Source organism: Cryptomeria japonica, chromosome 2 (genome assembly GCF_030272615.1).
Source record: "Cryptomeria japonica chromosome 2, Sugi_1.0, whole genome shotgun sequence".
Lineage (NCBI taxonomy): Eukaryota > Viridiplantae > Streptophyta > Pinopsida > Cupressales > Cupressaceae > Cryptomeria > Cryptomeria japonica.
The window spans coordinates 93,532,871-93,554,050 of record NC_081406.1 but is presented as its reverse complement, the minus strand read 5'-3'; the positions used below and the strand labels follow the sequence as shown (position 1 = coordinate 93,554,050).

General features: G+C 34.7%; 1 protein-coding gene across 2 annotated transcripts; it reads right to left on the bottom strand.

Moving 5' to 3' along the window:
- Window positions 1–5,320: 5,320 nt before the first annotated feature.
- On the bottom strand, window positions 5,321–20,305 carry LOC131056845 (uncharacterized). 2 transcript variants are annotated; one of them, XM_057991114.2, is made up of 5 exons: window positions 18,924–20,305; window positions 7,467–7,579; window positions 7,007–7,378; window positions 6,149–6,917; window positions 5,321–6,030 (listed from the first exon to the last, which is right to left on the bottom strand). In XM_057991114.2, exons 1-5 carry the CDS (start codon window positions 19,132–19,134, stop codon window positions 5,948–5,950), a joined length of 1,548 nt encoding a protein of 515 aa, XP_057847097.2. In that variant the 5' UTR covers window positions 19,135–20,305; the 3' UTR covers window positions 5,321–5,947. The 2 variants fall into 2 exon arrangements, with proteins under 2 accessions (XP_057847097.2, XP_057847098.2); XM_057991115.2 differs by having other exon boundaries at window positions 7,467–7,576; window positions 18,924–20,300.
- Window positions 20,306–21,180: the final 875 nt, after the last annotated feature.

The following is a 21,180-nucleotide window of genomic DNA, read 5'->3' as shown; positions in this document are numbered from 1 at the left end:
AAGAGGAAGATAGTCATTGTTTGATATGTACATGCTAGAGGATAATCCTTAATCTTGTGATCCACCAACTAGCAGTGAAAACAAGTGTTAGGCAAATTCAGATAGAGAACTTGTTGAGAATGGCGAAGGCCTCCAATCTGAATATCAATGGTTTCCTTTAAATTTCAAGACAAAACAACCTCAATACAAACCCTCTTTTGAGGGCGAGCATGATAGAACCAATCTGGTTTGACACAAATAACCTTCCCTGTGGAAGCAATGATATAAGATAAAAATGCAACAAGGCAGAGAAAGACCTGGAAATTCATCTCAAACTGGGACTCGGAGTTTCTTTTCATCAAAGACAAAGAAATCATGGGACCAAGGTTGGAAAACAAGTAATGAAGACATGACATACCAAGGGCCATTTTGAAAGAGAAGTTGGACATGGTTAATATCAGCAACGCGAAAAAAAAAAAAAAAAAAACCCTTTGGTAAGGTTTTGGACACCAACAAGGCGGATCCCATGAGTGGCTCATGCCTTGGCAACCCAATCTCGAAGCATGCTTTCATGGGGGGCCCTCCCAACAAAATACCCAATAAGCATATATTGACATGTAGAATCCAAATCTTATACAAGAAAAATGACGTTTGGGGAACTATCAAAAGTCTTACCTCATGAAAAAAATTCGGAACAAATTTTTGAGATCGCTTGTTCGAAGGAGCCATTCACGCCAGCTACCAACACACTAATACCAACATCAATTGTTAGACTGATTTCCATCATGACTTAAAAAACCTAAAAAATCTCGCAATAAATGTGATGTCACAAGGCTAACACAAAAAAGCAGATGTAGAGTAAAAAACTCAAAACCCTAGCAAAGCGCATTCCCTATCTCTATATTATGAAATTCTTATATTGAAAAACCAGAGAAAAAAAAAGGATAAAAAATGAATAGAAGTCAAACACATAAAAGGAAATGTTTCTAGGGAAAACAAGCTTTTCATTAATATAACATTTTAGATTGTACATATAGTACTAATTTATTTTACTAATGGCACAAAATGCATATTCATCTCTTTGGTGTATAGATTATTTCATCATTCTAGATTAGATTTACTCTTAATGTTATGATGTAAGGCTATATGTTTTATTGTACAATTCTTATAAGCCTCAAGTTAAAATATAATCTTTTAAAATAAAATTGTGTAGAATGTATTGTTATATATCATATATGTGAGTAATATTTCGGGTCTCAATATGTTACCATCATTTAGACATGCATACATTATATGTTATTGTTCATAACTTAAAATGTTATGATAAATAGAATATAAAGGATGTAGTCAACTTGTTTTATATAGTCTTATTTTTATTTTTCTATTTTTTGGTTGAACAACTCCTAATTAAAATTATGTCATTAATTAAATTAATTAAAATTATCTCCAATATTTATTTTAAATTTGATTATAGAGTTAAATTTAGATTAAAAATAATTGAATATTAATAAAAAATAATATGATTTATACAAAAAAATATTTTTCAAATATGTAAAGACGTTCTTTTAAAGTGAGAAAATTACAGTAACATATATCATATCACCCTCTTCTACCACAATATCATTCTCTTTCACCAAGGTACTCTCATTGGGAAGGTACATATTAAGAGAATAAATAACATCATTCTCTAATGGTTCATCCCAAAGAGGGAGATCATTAAGAGAAGTGTCAAAAATATATGCTTGCATCAATTTTCCCTCATTAGGGAGGGAAACTTTGGGAGAGGAATCATTGAAAGGTTCATAAAAGGGTATTGTCATATACTTCATCATGAATAGGATATATTTGGATTGGTGAACCTTCATGAAGAGGATTGTCAATCATATATATATATATATATATATATATATATATATATATATATATATATATATATATATATAAACTATAATATTAAAATGCATTCTTTTAAAGTGGGAAAATTTAATATCATTAATTAAAATTATCTATTTAAAATGATTTAAATATTTATTTCACATTTAATTATAGAAATTAAATTAATATTAAAAAAATTAAAGATTAAGCTTTACATTATTGTAATTAAAAAATAATATGACATACAAAAACAAACGATTATAAACCTATCGTACAATATTTATGAACGGAAATAGAGGAACAATAGTTTGTAAGTTTAAAAATTTACAATTTACAATTTACAAAAATTATCACTTGCAGCCTCAGATTTAGACCAGAAAAGAAAAGCATGACAGAAGAGATAAGTTTATTGAAAACGTCCAAACATGTTTCGAGGGAATTTCACCCTCTCATCAGTGGACTTTCATCGTTTTACAATGAAAGTACAATCGAAAGGTTTAAATAGAAAACCAATAAAACCAATAGTCATGCAAATAAATTAATCAATCAATTAATTAAAAATAATTAATTAATCAATTAATTTAATCAATTAAAAAATTTAATTAATCAATTAAATAATTAATTAAATAAAACGTCACTATGTAAAGGAATAAAAGACCCAATAAAATAGGCATGTACGAGTACTTTTATACAAAGTGTAGAGAATTAGGGTTTAGGGTTTAGGGAATTAGGGTTTAGGGTTTAAGGTTTTAGGGTTTAGGGTTTAGGGTTAGGTTTTAGGAAATTAGGGTTTAGGGTTTAGGAAATTAGGGTTTAGGGTTTAGGGAATTAGTATTTGTTTAATTAATTTTACAAATATATATGAAATATATAAATATTATATTTAATTTTAAAATATTAATTTATTTACAAATAGTTTTAAATTTAAAATTAATTTGATTTTGAGATATTATTGGATTTTTTTAACCTCTTCATAAATTATATTCAATAAAATTTTTAAATTTAGAATTAATTTAGACTTAATTTGATTTTGAGATATTAGTAAAATAATAAAATTAATGAATATTTAAACTATTATTTAAAATATTGTACTATTAATTAATCTTCATAAATTATAAATATTTTTCTTATCAACCATTCAATAATATTTCTAAGTATGGTTATTAATAAAATAATAAATATAATCACATCAAAACCATATACAATTAAGAAGCAAAGACACTCGTCATTTCAAAAGTGCCTTACTTCTAAATATTACTAGATGAGCTTTTAACTTGCAACACTAAAAAAATATATATCAAGCAATTGATTTGTGAAAGATTTAATAAAATTTAAAGTAGATGGCATGAGTTTTTCACAATTAGATGTTCCTCTTCTAGATCACTCAAAGTGATCCAAAATATCAATTGAAAACAAACACAATTAGAACGTGTTCCTCTTCTTGATGATAGTAAAATTTGAAGTAGATGGCATGAGTTTTTCACAATTAGATGTTCCTCTTCTAGATCACTCAAAGTGATCCAAAACATCAATTGAAAACAAACACAATTATAACATGTTCCTCTATCTAACTGAATGTCATTGAACACTTCGATTAAAAAATAGAGTTAAAACATGTTCCTCTATCTGATGATGGATAACATGTGTTTAGGGTTTAGGGTTTAGGGAATTAGGGAATTAGGGTTTAGGGAATTAGTATTTGTTTAATTAATTTTACAAATATACAATTTAAATATATATAAATGTTATATTTAATTTTAAAATATTAATTTATTTACAAATAGTTTTAAATTTAGAATTAATTTAATTTTGAGATATTATTGTATTTTTTTTAACCTTGAATCATTCTTCATAAATTATATTCAATAAAAGTTATGTTGTTATTAGTAAAATAATAAAATTAATGAATATTTAAAATATTATTAAAAAAAATTATACTATTAATTATTCTTCATAAATTATAAATATTTTTCTTATCAACCATTCAATAATATTTCTAAGTATGGTTATTAATAAAATAATAAATATAATCAAATCAAAACCATATACAATTAAGAAGCAAAGACACTCGTCATTTCAAAGTGCCTTCTAAATATTACTAGATGAGCTTTTAACTTGCAACACTAAAAAATAACTAAAAAATATATATATCAAGCGATTGACTTGTGAATGATTTAATAAAATTTGAGGTAGATGGCATGAGTTTTTCACAATTAGATGTCCCTCTTCTAGATCACTGATCCAAAACATCAATTGAAAACAAACACAATTAGAACGTGCTCCTCTTCTTGATGATAGATCACTGAATGTCATCGGACACTTCAATTGAAAAATATAGAGTTAAAACATGTTCCTCTATCTGATGATGGATAACATGTGATTCAAAATGTCAACTGAAAAACATACACAATTAAAACCATGTTCCTCTTCTTGATGATGTATCACGGAATGTGATCCAAAAAGTGAATTGAAATTTTTTAAGTATTAAGCCTAAGAAGTAGCATCTTCAATAATGATGTAAATCTAATTGATCAGCGCCATTATTATTTTCAAATGATAAATTTAAAATGTGCAATCACATTGTTCAGTTTGACATGATCTAAACATAGATGCAATCGATAAAAACTCTACTTCGTGTCTTCTGTTATCTCCAGCCCATGTCTGTTTTTACCACAGCATGTATTGTCTGTATCGCATGTTTTATTTCTAATGGATTGTACATTCAATCCAAAATATTTGGGGCTCAAGTCAACACCCGAATTGGTAGGTTCGAGGCAATGTGGCGTTCAAGGGCTACACACTTCAAAAATAATTTGGGCCCTTATTTGAAGACAATGAGTCGGGCCATTATTTTGCAACATTCTGGCGTATTATGAATTTCCACCAAGATTTACATTGTTGAATCGACAGTACTCTACCAGAGTGTTCTGTTGACATCATTTTCCAATCCCAAACGACATTTTGATATTGTTTTTCTTCTTTTAGGGATTAACTCAAAATCAATGTTAATCAGTTCAGATCGCAGCTCATACTGTTTCAAACTACCAGATAAGCATACAAATATTTGTGTGCAAACTCAGAAGTAATCCCTGATGTAGTTGGATCATAATCCACTAGCCCCTATGACATTATATTTGAGCACCATCATAATCCACTAGCTCCTATGACATTATATTTGAGCACCCAAGCATAAATGCTGAAGCTAAAAATTACACAACTAAATTAAGCTGAGCTATTATATTAAGCACCCAATGCGTGTGAATTTTGGCTGAATGATGAATCTTGCACCGCACTCATTCTTGAGCATATGGTTTTGAAGGTTAGTTATTACAAATAACATGGCATCTGTATCTTGCCACAAACTAACCAAAAGTCACTAACACACCTCAATTTGCAATACACAAAACACTGGCTGGGAGGTAGAATCAGATGATGTAAGAGAAATGCTTCATCTCAGAACACAAAGTACACATAAATCCATCCTTTGTATTCTGAAAGCCAAAGCAACAATGCCAATATCAACTACATCCTTTTGAAGGTCACCCCAAACTTATTGCAAGAAACACCTTTTCTCTTTGACTTCTAACCAACAAAGTGAAACCAAACCCCGACTTTGGGTTGTATAGTTTCAACAAAAATGCAACAAATTATTGGATTTTTTTAATATAATCAATGGCCCGCCAAATTTGTGGCTTTGACCAGAAATTACATAATTTCAAGCACTTTGTAAAAGAAAAAAGTACTTATATACACAAGGATATGCAATCAACTGAGAAAATCCAGGAGCATACCCCACCCTACCGGAGACTGAACCTTTCTGCTCTCAAGCAACAGCATGCCATTGGACTTAGTAAGTGACAACTTAGTAACCAGGCAAGTTTTGCTAGTCTAGCAGTTACAGGAACAATCATTCAAAATCGGCTTGCACTGTATTTATATCATACAGATACCAAATTAGACTGTTTTCTAAGGGCAGAACATTATATTGCCCTTCATGATTTTGCTTGATTTGTGTAGCTATAAACATTTTGCTGTAGTCAGAACACATTCACCTCATGGCTGGATCCTTATAGCCAAAAAGCCTTCCACTGCCTTACGGTAAGAAATAAATCAAAAAGGTTTCCACTAAAAGCACTGAAGAAATGATCAACTGAATAGGAGGAACAAAATTAAAAGCTGCAAAGAAAAGGCAACAAATTATGTTCACTCAGAAAGGGTCCAATCAGAGCTTAACTTACTATCAATGAAATTGATATAAACCATAAAAAGTTGCTGTAAACCCAAGAGAACTCACCTGAAGATGATAATGCCGGGACTGGAGCATTCCCACTTGTAAGCTCAGCGTGTGCCTGCTTACTTGCAGGGGGTGGAGCCTTGCTTGGAGATACTGCTGCAATCACTGAAGGTTTTGGAGTTGAAATGGGTGGAACTCTATCAAGATGTGAGGGGGCAGTCGATGGTGACACCAACGGAAAAGAAGGCAGATGACCATGACAAGGTCGAGCTTGGGAAGGAGGAATGCTCTGTGGAGGCAATGCAATGGCAGGTACAGGAGCAACTCCTACATGGTGGTGAATGCAAGGCTTTTTCCTGGAAGTCTTGGCATGAGAAGGAGAAGGAGACGGTGATCCAGTTACCCCAGATCTAGCATGATGTTTATGCCCACATTTGCAATGATGATGGTGGCAATGATAACTGGAAGGAGCCGTGGCATGGTGATGGTGATGGTGATGTACAGAAGGCACTGGTGAAGCACTTGATTGTGGTGTTGGCACAGGCGATGAACATGCCGAATGTGATGGGGATGGTGAAGGGCTTGGCACAGGAGAAGGTGATGAAGTTGGGTCTCTCAGATAAGAGGAAAGCATAATCTGCTTTACTTTACCAAAAAGAGTATGATTTAGACCCAAGTTCCCTGCATGATCTCCAGTAATTTCTTGAGCCAACTGCTTTAGTCTTGGTTTTGCTAAACCATTCCCAACCACTGGCATGATTGATGTCTCAATGATTGTAGAAGGCTCCACGGTTGACCCCTCCAGATTTGTCAGTTGAACAAACAAATTCTGCATTTTTAGGCACCATGGTTAATCAATACTACTAGAATACTGAAATATTGTTCTGAATTGTAAATGTAGATAATTAGATTACAAACCTCCGTGGGCTTGACACGTAAGCCAAACTCTAGTTCCTGCTTCAGTTGAGCAAGATTTTGAACAACTTGAAAAATGCTGTAGTTCAATGTAAAATTGAATAGAACCTGCATATGCAGTAAAGGAAAATGCGCCTGTTCTGGTATAACTGTAATCCCTTTAGGAAAGCTTAACACTTGAAAGAAGTAAGCTCTCCCAAACACACTATGTGTTAGAGATAGATTATACGTCTCCAGAACTAAGCTTGTAAAAGTTTCTCTCAGCACACTTAGGTCAGCTGATGAAATTGACGAATTTTCTTGATTTGGAACAATCCCAAAAGCAACATCTGTTCCATTGTATTCAGCTAATGGCCTTAATGATATAATTTTCACCTATGCAAATTCAAGATATTTACAATCAGTCAAAACAGATAGAAGCTTGGACAAACCGAATGACTCTAAAACAATCTACAAGATGTACCTTTGCATTTGGAACAAATATTTCCTCCCATATGTCTGATTCCAGTTCCAAAATATTTGCATTAACTATTGATAATGGTCTCTTGAGCATGAAGCTTGCTTGTACTTGAGCTGCTGACACCAACCAAAATTCATCACAATTAGCATGTGCCACCAACAGTAATGCAAATGGACAATGAAAAAGTAATTTATAGGTCGTGCCAATGCAGTTCCATTGGTTAAAACCTAACATCATAGATACAAGTTTCATCTACATTAAAAATGCCTAGGGATTAAATTTCCTTAGGAATCATTCAAAAAGCCCAATACCAAGCATAAAAATAAGCCAAGGGGCCTCTAAAACATCTATAAGGATAACCATCCATTAAAAAACAATTAAGCAGCTCTCTCTATGCATGCATGTATAGCAGTCAACCATTTCATTGCTGCAAGACTAAACTAAAAATGTACCATACTGAAACTTGGGAAAACCTAGGAGATGAAATGCATGTATTGGTAGCCTTGAAAAATTATAGGTACATTATGCTAGAAATTAGCAGTTGAGACCTGCCAACAGTGCCCATAAATTAGCAGCAGCATCAAAATTTTCTTTAAAAGGTGGGGCCATTTCCCTAAAAACCTGAAAACGAAAACCCAATGAGAGAGAAGACAAACATCCATAAAAATAGTAAAAAATGATTAGATTTAATACAAAGCTACTGGAAACAGAGATTGGAATGTTTACACATACAATTCTAACCCAAAACAGCCATACAACTCCAAGCGTAAAAATGATGTGACCTTCACCGAAACCAAGAAAAAGAATCACTCTCTGGAGTCAAGCAAGCTCAGATCTAAGAGGCAACATTATCATAACCTAACTCCCAACTATGGGAGGTGATTCTCAGCAGACCTGAAATGTTGTCCATATCAGTATAGGGCATACTTAATACTACTAAAGGGCAAAGTCAAGTCAACCCCATCTTTGCAAGTCAAGAACAAAGAAGAAAAGAAATGTAAATTTGCATTCACTTTCTCCCAAGCTACCCTCAGGCAATACTTAATGCAGTTTATCATGGAGAACAAATGTGAGACACAAATTGCCTGCTATGAAGATTAACTTGATCTGTTAACATAGGAAAAATAATTTATGCATCTGCTAGAATAGTATCTTATTTTCAAGTTCACATAGTCAATTAAATTTAGCAATATTGTTCATGAGAAGACTCTAAAAGATCATCATCAGACAAAAAGATTCTAAGAATGAAACAGCAGAAGGAAGCAAAAGAACCGCATCAGGCACCCAACCCAAAATATGTTTTTGACAGATAGTTAGAACTTGTACAATCAGGATGACTTGACTCAATTTGGCTTCATAATAAACTCCAATAGATGCAGGATTCCTTTGGTGAGAATCCCTTTATCCGAATTTTTTTCTTGTTGCTTGTCTCTCTCATCCAACCTAAATGTAACATTCAAGGCTTACACCTATGAGGAACTTAATTCTTTCAGACATTCCTTCAAAGTTAACTAATCGTGTGCACCTTTACTGTTGAACCCAACCTGCGTCCATCATCTCCTTTAGTTTCTTCAATTGACGCAGAATTGAAGTCTACTCAAACATTTGGTGTGCTAGCTACAAAGGCAAACCAACTTCAAGCACCACTGTAAACTGTAGAAACTAGAAAACCTCTCACAAGACTTTACAAAAGACTAAAACCTCAATATTTGTGAATACACAAATTCTCTTTGCTTCAAATATGTTCCCTTTCCAACTTTCTTGAGAATAAATGTCATAGGCCTATTGTCTGTCCATGTCCCTGCACCGTGCAATGGCTCGTCTTTAGGTCTTTTGCCCATCTCACTGAAGGATGTACTTCATCTTTCTACTGAAGAGAAGTACTTTACCTTTCTACTGAGGCGATGCATCCTGAACAATTTGAACAAGGGTTGTTTTGACTCTTCTACACCAATCCAATCCCCTTCTTGTCAAGGTTCTCTTGTGATGAGTCAATGTTTTCTATCCTTTGTTTCAAAGGCTCTAATTTTTCTTCTCTAGTTCCCTTAACTGCCTTTGTCTGATCAGCTTCATTTCCATACTATACATCTTCAACAACCAGATTTGGTAGATAATGATATGACCAAACCTCAATGGAACACATTGCTGGATTGTCCCCATCTTTCTAGTCATGAGTAACTGTTATTCCAACATTGAAGGCAATTTTCCACTACAAGTTACAACTTATACCCACTTCAACCTCTGCAGGATGCATGCCCAATCATCTGGTTTAAGGTTGTCCTCTTTAAATGGGCCAATGCTCATGGGCCATGGGTGAATTTCTTGATCACAAACTTGTTAATTTTCCCAGGTTAGTCACTAGGCTCCAAGGCTAGATGAATTGAAATGAACCAAAGAGTTGATTGGCGAGATTTAATTCATACAGCCTATCACTTAACAAGAACACCTTCAAGCAACAAACATTCATGCACACGATTAGACTTTTGAACTTGTATTTAACCCAATAATCTATGTATCTCCATTAGCAAGAAAATTTGGATATCAGTAGTTAGTCAGAAACTATGTTAGAAGGTTCCCTCCCCCATCCTGGCCTGAATGAACACAGATCCAGATCTAGGGCCTGATTACCCTGCAGTCCACATGGGGATGGCCCAGATGGCCTGTATATATCACAGGCTAAGTCACCAGATTCGGCCGAATTTCATCCTTGAAGTTCAAAATTCGCCGAACTTCAAAAAAAAAAAAAAAAATTCGTTGAAATTTGCCGAACTCCAAAAAAAATAAAAATTTTTGGTTGTTTAAATTTTTGGCCTTCTTCTGTTAATATTTTTTAAACACATCTTCAATCTGTCATGAGTCACGGCCTGCAGGAGAAGTAGTCGTGGACCCATGATAGTCGCAGCCTGCAGGAGAAGCTCGCCTGCAATTTTTGCCCGTCGTTTGTGCCCTAGCATATGTTTCCTATGGTTTATATTTTATAAATATGTCATCTTTTTGTAACGATTTCAAATCTATTTATCAATGTTAAACTATTTAGGCAATTTTATAGATATATTACATATATTTATTAGAACAATTTTAAAATTACATATGGCGAATTTAATTTGAATTTTATACATTTCGAATTTTTCCCTAATCGAACTTCATTCGAATTTCAAAGTTGTCAAACTTCGAATTCGAATTCGAACCTGGTGACTTAGATCACAGGTATACCCAGATCACCTAGGCAGAGCCCTCGTCAAAACTACCCAAATGTAAATGGTATGATACAACTGAATTATATGTAATCTTCAGTCATCCACATCCATTGCCATGCGTGCTGCACTGGCATAAAAGTTAAAACTGATACATCTGTAATCTTCGGTCTGCTTCGCCATTCTGTACTCTGATTACCATGTGCACCTCTTGTTTCGTAACGTCCAATCCAATCATTGTCTTTAGCTTTCTACAAAATGATCTATATATAATTATATTATGTAATATAATTTTACATTAAGGGAACAAGTACCAGTAGTAGAAACGGCATTGGAGATTATAAGAGGATTGGATAAACTTCCTCCTACATTTAGAGGGAAGTCTGCTGCTTTAAACCAGCCTTTTCTATCCTTTCTGACAACACAGTCTCTCTTATGCTCCACGATTTCACCAATTGTATTCATATATTAAGAATAAGGTTACAAAAAGTCTTACAGCTATCTTTATTGTTTTCCAAAACAAATCAATCTTGGAATAATAATAAGCACTATGAATTTGTCTTAAACCTTGAGAACCTATTTCCAAGCTTCGCTAGCCCACATCTTCTGGAACCTCGAGAGTTTGGCTTTTCTATCAAAAGGATAACCTTACTAGTTTTAATGGTCTCCATGGACTAGAAGGTTGCATATTAGAAATAAATTCATGTGTTATCCATCAGTTCAAAGGTTTCTTATGCAAATGTGTCAAAACAGTCCTTAATTAAATTGCTAACAATGTGTGATTCTTCAGACATCTGATCATATTATTTCACCTGGAACATACATCTGATCCATTCAGTGAAAATCTATGTTACCAAGTTCTACTACTTAGGCCCCCATGTTGCATAAATTCAGTACTGGCTTGGGTTCAGGTCTGGGACAATCCTCAATTCACCTTGGGTTCAGCACAACCTGGGTGTCAAAATCAGAAAAACCCAGAAAAAACGTCCCTAAGCATTTTGTCAATAAAGGAAGAAAGGAGGGCTTGAGGCAGGGGAAGAAAATGCTATGGTTTAATGGCACTAAAAATAAATCACAACAACAGTAAATGCTTTTTCTGTGGCTGCTGAAAAGATTTTTCCCTGAAGACATTGATTGCCTAAGTGGAGCGGAGGGCAGAGATGCCATTGTGGGCTGTGTCTCAGTGGTCCCAATCTGATCATTTACAAAGAGCAGCTAAGCATCATTGACTTGAGCAGCTAAGCATCACTGACTTGATCATCCCTTTCCCATGCATTTCTTGGGGCTTTTGAGTGTGCCAGATTGCATTCCAGATTATCCAGATACTCGTGCCAGATGGAATCGCCTTTGTAGCTTCAACCCTTTTCAGCTTCAGCTCTCATGTATCCATACTTGGTATTCATCATTTCTTCATGATCATAACAATAGCAGTTTTTTTTATTTTTATATTCTTTTAATATATATCATATATTTTGCAAATTATATATATATATATATATGCAAATTAAGAATATTACATACACACATGAACCCGTACACATAACTGTACCTAGGAAGGAAAAGTGGTGTACCAACGTTCCTGAAAACCACTGATCAGGTTATTTGGTTCCTTATAGTAGAGACCAAGTTTCAATCTTTCCCAAGGTCATATATATATTTATATAGTAGAGACCAAGTTTCAATCTTTCCCAAGGTCATATATATATTTATGTTAGAATCAACATGAGTTTGGTCAAGTGGTCGGGTCATTTGGTTCCTTATAGTAGAGACCAAGTTTCAACCTTCCTCAAGGTTGAATATTATTATTTATATATACACACGCACTCATGAACTAGGAGGAAAAATTATTGTACCAGTGTACCCAAACCCCAAGCCATACCCGTTACCATACCAGGTCAGCAAATTTAGTGAAAATGCAAGAGACATTCGGTTTGAAAAACATTATAGAGAGTCAACAAGGGTTTAGTCAAGTGGTTGGTTCATTTGGTTCTTATAGTGGAGACGGTTCAACCTTCCCCAAGGAAATCTTAGAACTTAAGTCATCCTGAGTGGCAGCCCCACTAGAATTGCAGGAAGAATACACCACGATGGTGCTGGAAAATTCAGCATTGAAGTAGCCAAGTAGTGCTGAAGGATGCAGCAAGTGGAGTAGATGGAAAAATTGTGGCAGCAGTAGTCCTGCTGTGATCACAGATGGAAGAGTAGCAGCAGTATAGATATAGGACATTGTGTAGAGTTCATTTTGTTGTAGACCTGATGCAACAGGAGTGGGCCCCGATCCAACTTATATATCCAATAATCCAAAGAAAAGCATTCTGGAGAGGCAAGATGCATACATTATTAACTTACAACTAAACCTCAGATTGAAATTATAACTGGCAGTTCCTTCAGTGTCTATGACCATAGTTTGAGAACAATTCAACCTTAAAAAAGATTGAAAGTCTTCATAATGAGAGGCAAGATTTTTATTTTGGCATATTCCTCAATGCTTTTATTTTGGCATATTCCCCAATGTGTGCTATCTACATTGTCCTTCAACCAATTAACTTTGAACATCTTGCAGAAAGCTTTCACTGTTAAATATGTCATAAGTTAACCTATCAAGAAGTGATTAGGTGATTCTTGGGGTCAATTTTTTTATTTTTTTTACAATGTAGCTGAACAAGTTCATTGTTCCAGTGAATCAGACAAAATATAAACACATGCCATATTTTGGGTATCCAGATTTTTTGTTTAAAGTTACTTTTAAGGGGTATTACTTCCAAATAATCCTAGTATCCCTCATTAACCTTTCCATCATACCAAAATGGGTTATCCATTTTAAAGATGCTTCATTGTGTGAGTACAAAAAACATAGGCTTGTAGTCTTTCAGATGGTGTTTCTCATGGTGTGATGGTGGAGTGTCTAAATAATAGCATTTATTCTATGCTTACCACCTTTTCTAGCAAATTTGAAATTTGAGCTCCTTATTACCAACAAGGCAGGCATTAGTGACATAACACGGAACTTTTATAACAAGAGCAGCAATATCACATATCTTCCAATATTCCATTTTCCAGATGGAGGTTTCAACAGCTGAATATTTGCACCTTTCTATAGCCTAAAATTTGGTTTTTTGAGTAAAAAACAAACACTCAAAAAACTAACCATCTTTCCAGAAAAATTTGGCAGAGTTCCTTACAAACCAAGAATAGTTCCTTAACAGTAAAATTTAAATTTCCCTTTAACTATAAATTTTAAGTTTCTTTCTCCATTGCTCTTTATGATCTAAAAATAGATGTCACTACATGGTATCATATTTATTGTACACAAGGAATAGATATATATAAGTAATATCAGAGCATTTAAAAAAGAAGGAATTCATCCTAATTTTGGAGATCACATCAGTTTAAACTCTTCAATTCCTATCTAATAAGATGAGTTCACTTAAGCCATTCAATGTTTCCTCTAGTTTATGATAAATGAACTGAATATGGATTCATTTATAAAAGAATGCTACAATGTTCAAGCTATTTGAAAGTAGCATGTTTCTCAACAAAATTTGCTACCACGTCTTACCCGATCCATCTTAAATGCTAGTTGGAGATTACTAATAAAGATCTATTCCTTGTGTACAATTCAATAATCAGATTTTATTTGACAAAAGAAATCGATGTTTTTTGATGCTGCTGCCAAAATCAATGAATCCATCTTACAGGGGTGCCAAAATTAATGAATCCATCATCCATGAACTGTTATTGAGATTTCATGAAAGTTAATACTAGGCATAGGTGCAGACAAAAACTCTTGGATCTCCCAACTTCAACTATAATTTCTCAAGAAGACATTGGTGAGAAAGAGTACACCAATTACTAAATCCATTGTGCATTTTCTGATACTTCATTTCACAAAAGTTTCTGCAGATGCCAACCGTAAGTTAAAGAGACACATTCTAAAGAAATGGATGCAAGAAATTGTCCAACAAATACATTCATTTAAGAACCATACAGAAAATATCACAATGCTTTCTTCAAGAATTGCCAAACATATCACATAGCTGAAAAGTAATTTTTTATTTCAGGCATTCCAACATTTTTTCCTGCTGAATTATATTTCTTGAAATTATTATTCCAAAAACAATAAATATTTCACCTGAAACAGAAACAATGTCATCAATGTGTGCACTCAAATGCATCTCTGACTTTTAAAAGGTATGCATACAGATAAGCCCGCTTGGTGGCACAGACAGACATTCTTTAGTAATAGGATGAAACATTTCTCACTTATAAATTATAATATAAGTTTGCATTAATAAATTTCTTCATAAGTGGTGTGCATAAATTTGTATTACTAGAGGCCTTCTAGTAGGTTCAAAACAGAGAAAACTTGAAGCTATAGTTGCCTTACATGAATATAAAATAGTTTGCAGCATAGCAGCCAAAAACTTTTAGGGAAAAGTACATCAAACCAAAAGTATAAGATTAATTTTGAAAAAATCAGGATTTGAACAGGTAAAAATTGGAATTAAAAAAACATAAAAAATGTTAAAAAAGGGATAAAATTTATAAACTTCTTGTGTTTGAAATTTAAAAGCATTTCCATAGTTTAGAGACATAGAGAGCAAATAAAATTGAGAGTTTAGCTCATTAATTGTCGAATATAGATTTTTGTTGTTTATTTTCATATCACTGATTACATTGCATTGCACAAAACATACTTCATAGTGCATAAATAATGACCAGATGCCGACAGTTGAAAAAATTTCAATTATAATCTAATTTATAAAAAGGTCAACCTACAAACTAAGTACCAATGACTCTTGCTACTATAAAGAGAGCTATACCAGAGGGTTGTAGGTCTTGACGATAAAGCACCTCGTTCAAAGCATTTCCTAATTTCTTCCATCAACTCACTATCAACATTCTGATGTCATGATTGTTGGACTACGTAATATTCAAGGGAAACTTCTAGGAGATGTATGGAAATGCAAGAAAACTTCATCTTAAGCATCCTGAGGTGAAGATGTCACCATATGTCTCCAAGATGGAGGCAAATTTCTGATGCAGGAGACGAGAACCAAGGGCAAGGCATGATTCTCCAACTAAATATTTTATTTAGTGAATCTGTTTTTAGATGCACTTGTGCGGGTTGGAAGAGAAAATGTAGTGCAACCAAAACCAAAGTGCTGCAAATAATGCTTAATGGGGAATAGAATAGTGGATAATGCTTAATGGGGAATAGAATAGTGGATAGATATCCCTATTTCCTTATTAAGGTACAGTAAAACTGTATGAATCTATTGCTTATGTATTTGCATAGCATGCTTCCTTGAATTAGTGACACATCACCAATACAAAAACACCACAACACTTGTGAACCAATCAAGAGAATATTTTTTGTGCAGAGGCATGCTTTCCTTCCACTTTTATCATGCCCGATCACTTCTCAAAAGTGAAGCAATAACTTGGAAATACCATCATCACCACTAAGCAGAAGAGATGAGTCTATCCTTGCACTTGCAGTGGTCCAGTGGATATAATGAGGTATCTATCATATCACTAACATCAAGTAATGTTTATTTTAGAAGGGGATATAATTTACCTATATCACTAAGACATAAATAAGTAAAAACTAACAACAGCAAACTCAACATAATTTTGGACACCTCATTAACCTAGAATATGGCTGGACTTACTTCTTGATCCCTGACCATTTTGACCTTTAACTGATGCCTTCATACACTGGCTCTTTGGTTCGTTTTAGCATGGAACAAGAACCATAAGTCAATGCCATCACTCCCTCAACCCACAACATGCTTCCTCCGATCGTGGACCAAATACTGTGAAATTGTGCAGGTGAACCTGGCATTTTTTACCACAACTTTTTACCGATTTAAATACGTTTACACATGAAAACCAATTTTGAAATCGACAAACCTGCCAATTTCCAATTTTTCCTATTAAATGCAATTTTTTCACGATTTTTGCTTCAATGATTTGCAGGACTTCCTATTTCAAAAATAAGGAATGGGCTTATTTTTACAAATTATAGGAGGAAAACCATAAACAATAATAAATTGATGTACATTTACCTCATTTCAAAGAAGAGCCGGAGTTAAATCTTCCATTACTCTGAGGGATGGTATCAAGTGCAAAGCACCCCTTGAAGGTTGATAGAAACTGAATTTCTATAGGGCTACCACCGGTAATATTGGCCCTTCAGATGCAGGAAGTATCATTGGGGACACAAAAGGGATTCTATTCTATGCAGCTTCAAAAAACTTAAGGTAGACATTAACAATAAAGAAGATGCCCAAGCCCTCCTTTTAGGCTTAAAGATCTGCAAGGCAAGTGCAACAGATACAATACAGTTCAAAGGAGATTCTATGCTAATCATTAATGCTGTGAGAAGGAAAGACTGCCTGATTGGAAAATTAACAACATCCTGCAAGAGGCATGACCACTACTCGAATCTTTTACAATGTACTCTATCCAACATGTGTCTAGAGAGGTGAATAAGGAAGCAGCCTTCGTTGCCAACTTCACCATAGACCACAAAGAAGCTACAACCATGAGTAATAAAGTCAAGGAATGGAATTCATTTGGTATTTCTTTCGATCTCTGATCAGTGTTAAAGATCCCAATGTATATTACATAAGGCCAGCTTTTTAGGCTAACAATTAAGGATGGCAGCATCGCCAAACACTAATTATATAACAATCATTATATGAAGTTGCCAGCTGAAATGGACTGAATTGAAACTAACACTCTCCATCTCATGAGAACTGGTACTTGGCTAATTGGCATGAGCAGATCACAATATATCTTGAGAGAGTAGAAAGCATTGATAATGCAAATTGGGCTCTACAACTGTCTTATCCCCTTCGTTCTTGTGCAAATGCTATGGACATGAGGGTGAGGCTAATATTGAAGAAGAGACAGATAGCTTTTCTTGGGGTAGTTATTGAGAGCCAGATGAAGGTGCTCAAGTATATGGTGGGCCGCCTTAGCGGAGGAGTTTTTAGCTGCCAACCATAGATATCAGGTGAATGCCAACATTGCTTCATCATAGTTATGTATACAGTAAGGCCAGAATCATCATAGTTATGTATATGGTGGGCCAACCATAGATATCAGATGAATGCCAACATTGCTTCAATGTTTGTGGGTGTGTTGGATTTCAGCGAAAAGAAGAAGGCAGTCAGCATTCTGATAGATTCCTTCTTCAAGAAAAATCTGTTTGGAGGGCTTAAAGAAACATTGATTAAATGCAATTGCAGGTGTTGATTTCCTGTGCAGAAACAGACGCTCTGATAAAAGACAGCAAACTATTCAGCCCATAGACTCCGTTTCTGCACACCACAGAAGAGATGAAGGAGGCACGTAGGAAGAAGGCTATTAAAGCTGTTGCATTTACAGAAGGTCTCACTGGAATCTACGCAATGTATGTAGTGGACTTGAGTCTTGCATCGGATGATTAGCTGATGAGGTGCCTGGTACCTTGGCCTGGTGCAGCTGCGTTTGCTTCGCATTGGGTTGTGCATCTTTGGGCATATCTTGGGCCTTAGTTTTGCCTTTAAAATATAATGTAGATAACTATACAAAACAGTTATTAACTTATTTGGGAATGTAGGTTCAGGAAGCCTTTTTTTGGCATCATTCTCTTGTTCCCCCGTATGTAGAAAACCATGTATTCGTTTTTGTTAAAATCAATATTCAGAAGCGGACCCCTGGACCACAATTCACTGATCAAAAAAAAAAATCATGTACATTTTGTACACAAACTCGTGAAAATGTTTTGGGAATAAATTTGACAATTGTAAAATCTACATTTTTAGAAGAATTTGTTGATGTAAAAATACCCTGGTTCAAGTGGCTTCCGCAATTTTTATTTTGATGGCTTCTCAATATGCAACTGGAGAAACCATAACCTTGCTTCACTATTCTGGGCATTTGTGCTTCTTGATGGGTTAAGACAAAATTTAGGCAGCTGCAGGAATATGCAGCGAATCTAGAAAATTGCAGTCAAACACAATAGCTAGCATATCAGTTTAAAATTACAGAAAGATGGCCGCAACGGAAAAAAAAACTAGGGGATCTAGATCTGAACGGTGGACAAGACCCAAGTGATGCATTATCTTAACTGCAATCTGCTTTACTAACTCACCGATCTACAGTTAGGTTGGCATTATGAAAGAAATGTAGAAACTAACCCATGAAGAGGAATCAATGTACCGTATTTCTAAACAGAAATACATAGCCCACATTTTCAATTGAGTGATCTTACCTTGCAGATTTTCTCCTGTGTTCTCTCCATTGTGCTTTCTGAACATGGGAAGGTTATATATGCCGACAAGCAGAAGATTCACACTAATAACAACTGCAACAATTATTTTAAGATTCGATCTGTTACAAACCCTAGAAGCATTACAGCACCCGCTATTCTGCTCTTCAGTATTCTCACCCCTGGCTACCCCATCGCTAGTCAGTTTCCCCATTGCTCTGCTTTCACAGTTACCTAAAAGACGACATTGTAAGACCGCAGTTTTACAGACCTGTAGCGAGCTGAACCGATGTCATAACAATCATGTCAATGACAACAACAACATTCTGTGAACGAGCACGAGCCCCCATTTCCACACCACTGCACACGTGAGGGCCCAGCCCCCACGGGGTCATGCTATGGTTTGGAGCTGAGAAAAGGGCCTCCAGGTACAAATCCTTTCTGGGTATTTAATAAAATCACAGAGCCAAACACCCAATGCCTAAAAAATCCCCACAAGAGTCTTCACGAGCACCCACTCAGAATCATTTAACGACGTACGAGGGCTGGAAGATCGAAAAAAACGTCCACTGGTTCAAATCCTTTCTCGGTGCTAAAAACAATCACATAAACGGATACCCAATGCCGAAAAGACTGCAACTACGGCGATTCCCGAGAGCCCACTTTGAATCTGTTCGAGAATCAATCCAATCTGAAAGTGTAAAGAAACAAAGCAAGCAAACAGGTAGGTTAATGGCAGCGGTGTATTGTAAGTTGTAACGTGCCTTGGCATACAAAAATAGAGGTGAAAGGAAAGTGAGTTGTTTGTCATGTGATTCCTCCCCTTGCAATGCACGGGCCCAATGCGAAGCAAACGCAGCTGCACCAGGCCAAGGTCCCACCTGTTCTTCTTCTTATTTCCATATATCCTATTCTTATCTCCCTATTTTAGTACCACTATCGATTATATTATCTATTGCATTACTTAATGTATTAATTGTGCAGCCCCACCGCCTTATTGCTTCCCACACCTTTTTAAAAAACTTATTTAATTGTGTCAATCATGGCTGACTTACAAGGACTACCAGATGGGTGACCAACCCATTCTTGACTAAAGTGACATTTTTCTTGGTGGGTCCTCCCCACTTTGTTAGGAGGATGTGCTTTCTACATTCCACTGCAAGCTTTTCCTTTATCAGGTTGATAGAATGGATCTAACATCCTCATCTGTAAAAACCTCCTCTGTAAGCAATTGGAATAGATTGGGTTATGTCATGCTCAGTCCAGAGGAGGTGTGCACCCAACATTCTGGTTGTGGTAGTGATAGAAAGCCACAAATTTAATTGACTAGCAGAGACATTCGGGCTTCATGCTTGTCCTGTATTACAATTTGGTAAAGATGGTTGGAAAAAAGGGACGTGAAACATACAAGCAAGACGTAATGTGTGAAGAAAAAGATAAAAACAAGAATGAAGATTTCAGTATTTAATGGGGGTATGATAAGGATGATTTCAATCAACTTAATCAATCATAAGTGCACCATGTTGGGGCCATGTTATCTCATGGTTAGGTTGGGGCCCTATCCTCTAATCTATATGTGAGATTGCCAAATGAAGTTGTTTTTTAATGGTGTTGTGTTGGCACAAATGAGAGACCAACGAAACTTCCTCTTATGGCATAGTGCTAAATGCAATGGTCTTGAATGAATTGGGTAGGAAGATACCTATAATCGCCCTTTTAATAAAATTGATTGACAAGATTTGGAAATCGATGGGTGGTGGAGATGGGCTATTCATATGGTTTTAGGTTATTTTGATAGAGTGTTATTTTTTTTATTGTGCATGACTTGCTTAATTTTGAGATTATTGCATAGATGTATAAATCATTTCTTTTTCGAGATATTTATTATCTTTATGAAAAGAAAATAAAGTTTTCTTAAGGTTTCAAAAAGTATAAATATAAGTATAATTGATTTAGACTAAATAATAATAAATGAGACTAAGATATTTTTTATAAAAATATCTTTCTATATTCTTTCTTTTTTTCATTTCTTTGTTTATATATTTATCTCACCCATTTCTATCTCTCCCTCTCCATCTATATCTCTACCTTCCTCTTTATCTTGATCTCCTTATCCCTCTCCATTTAAAAAATAAAAAAGAAAGGTAAAGTGTTTAGTATTATGATTGAAGAAATATTTATTATATCTAAAAAATAAATAAGAACGGTAAATTGTTTAGGTTTATGATTGAAGAATGAGTTTCAATTATATAATATTTTA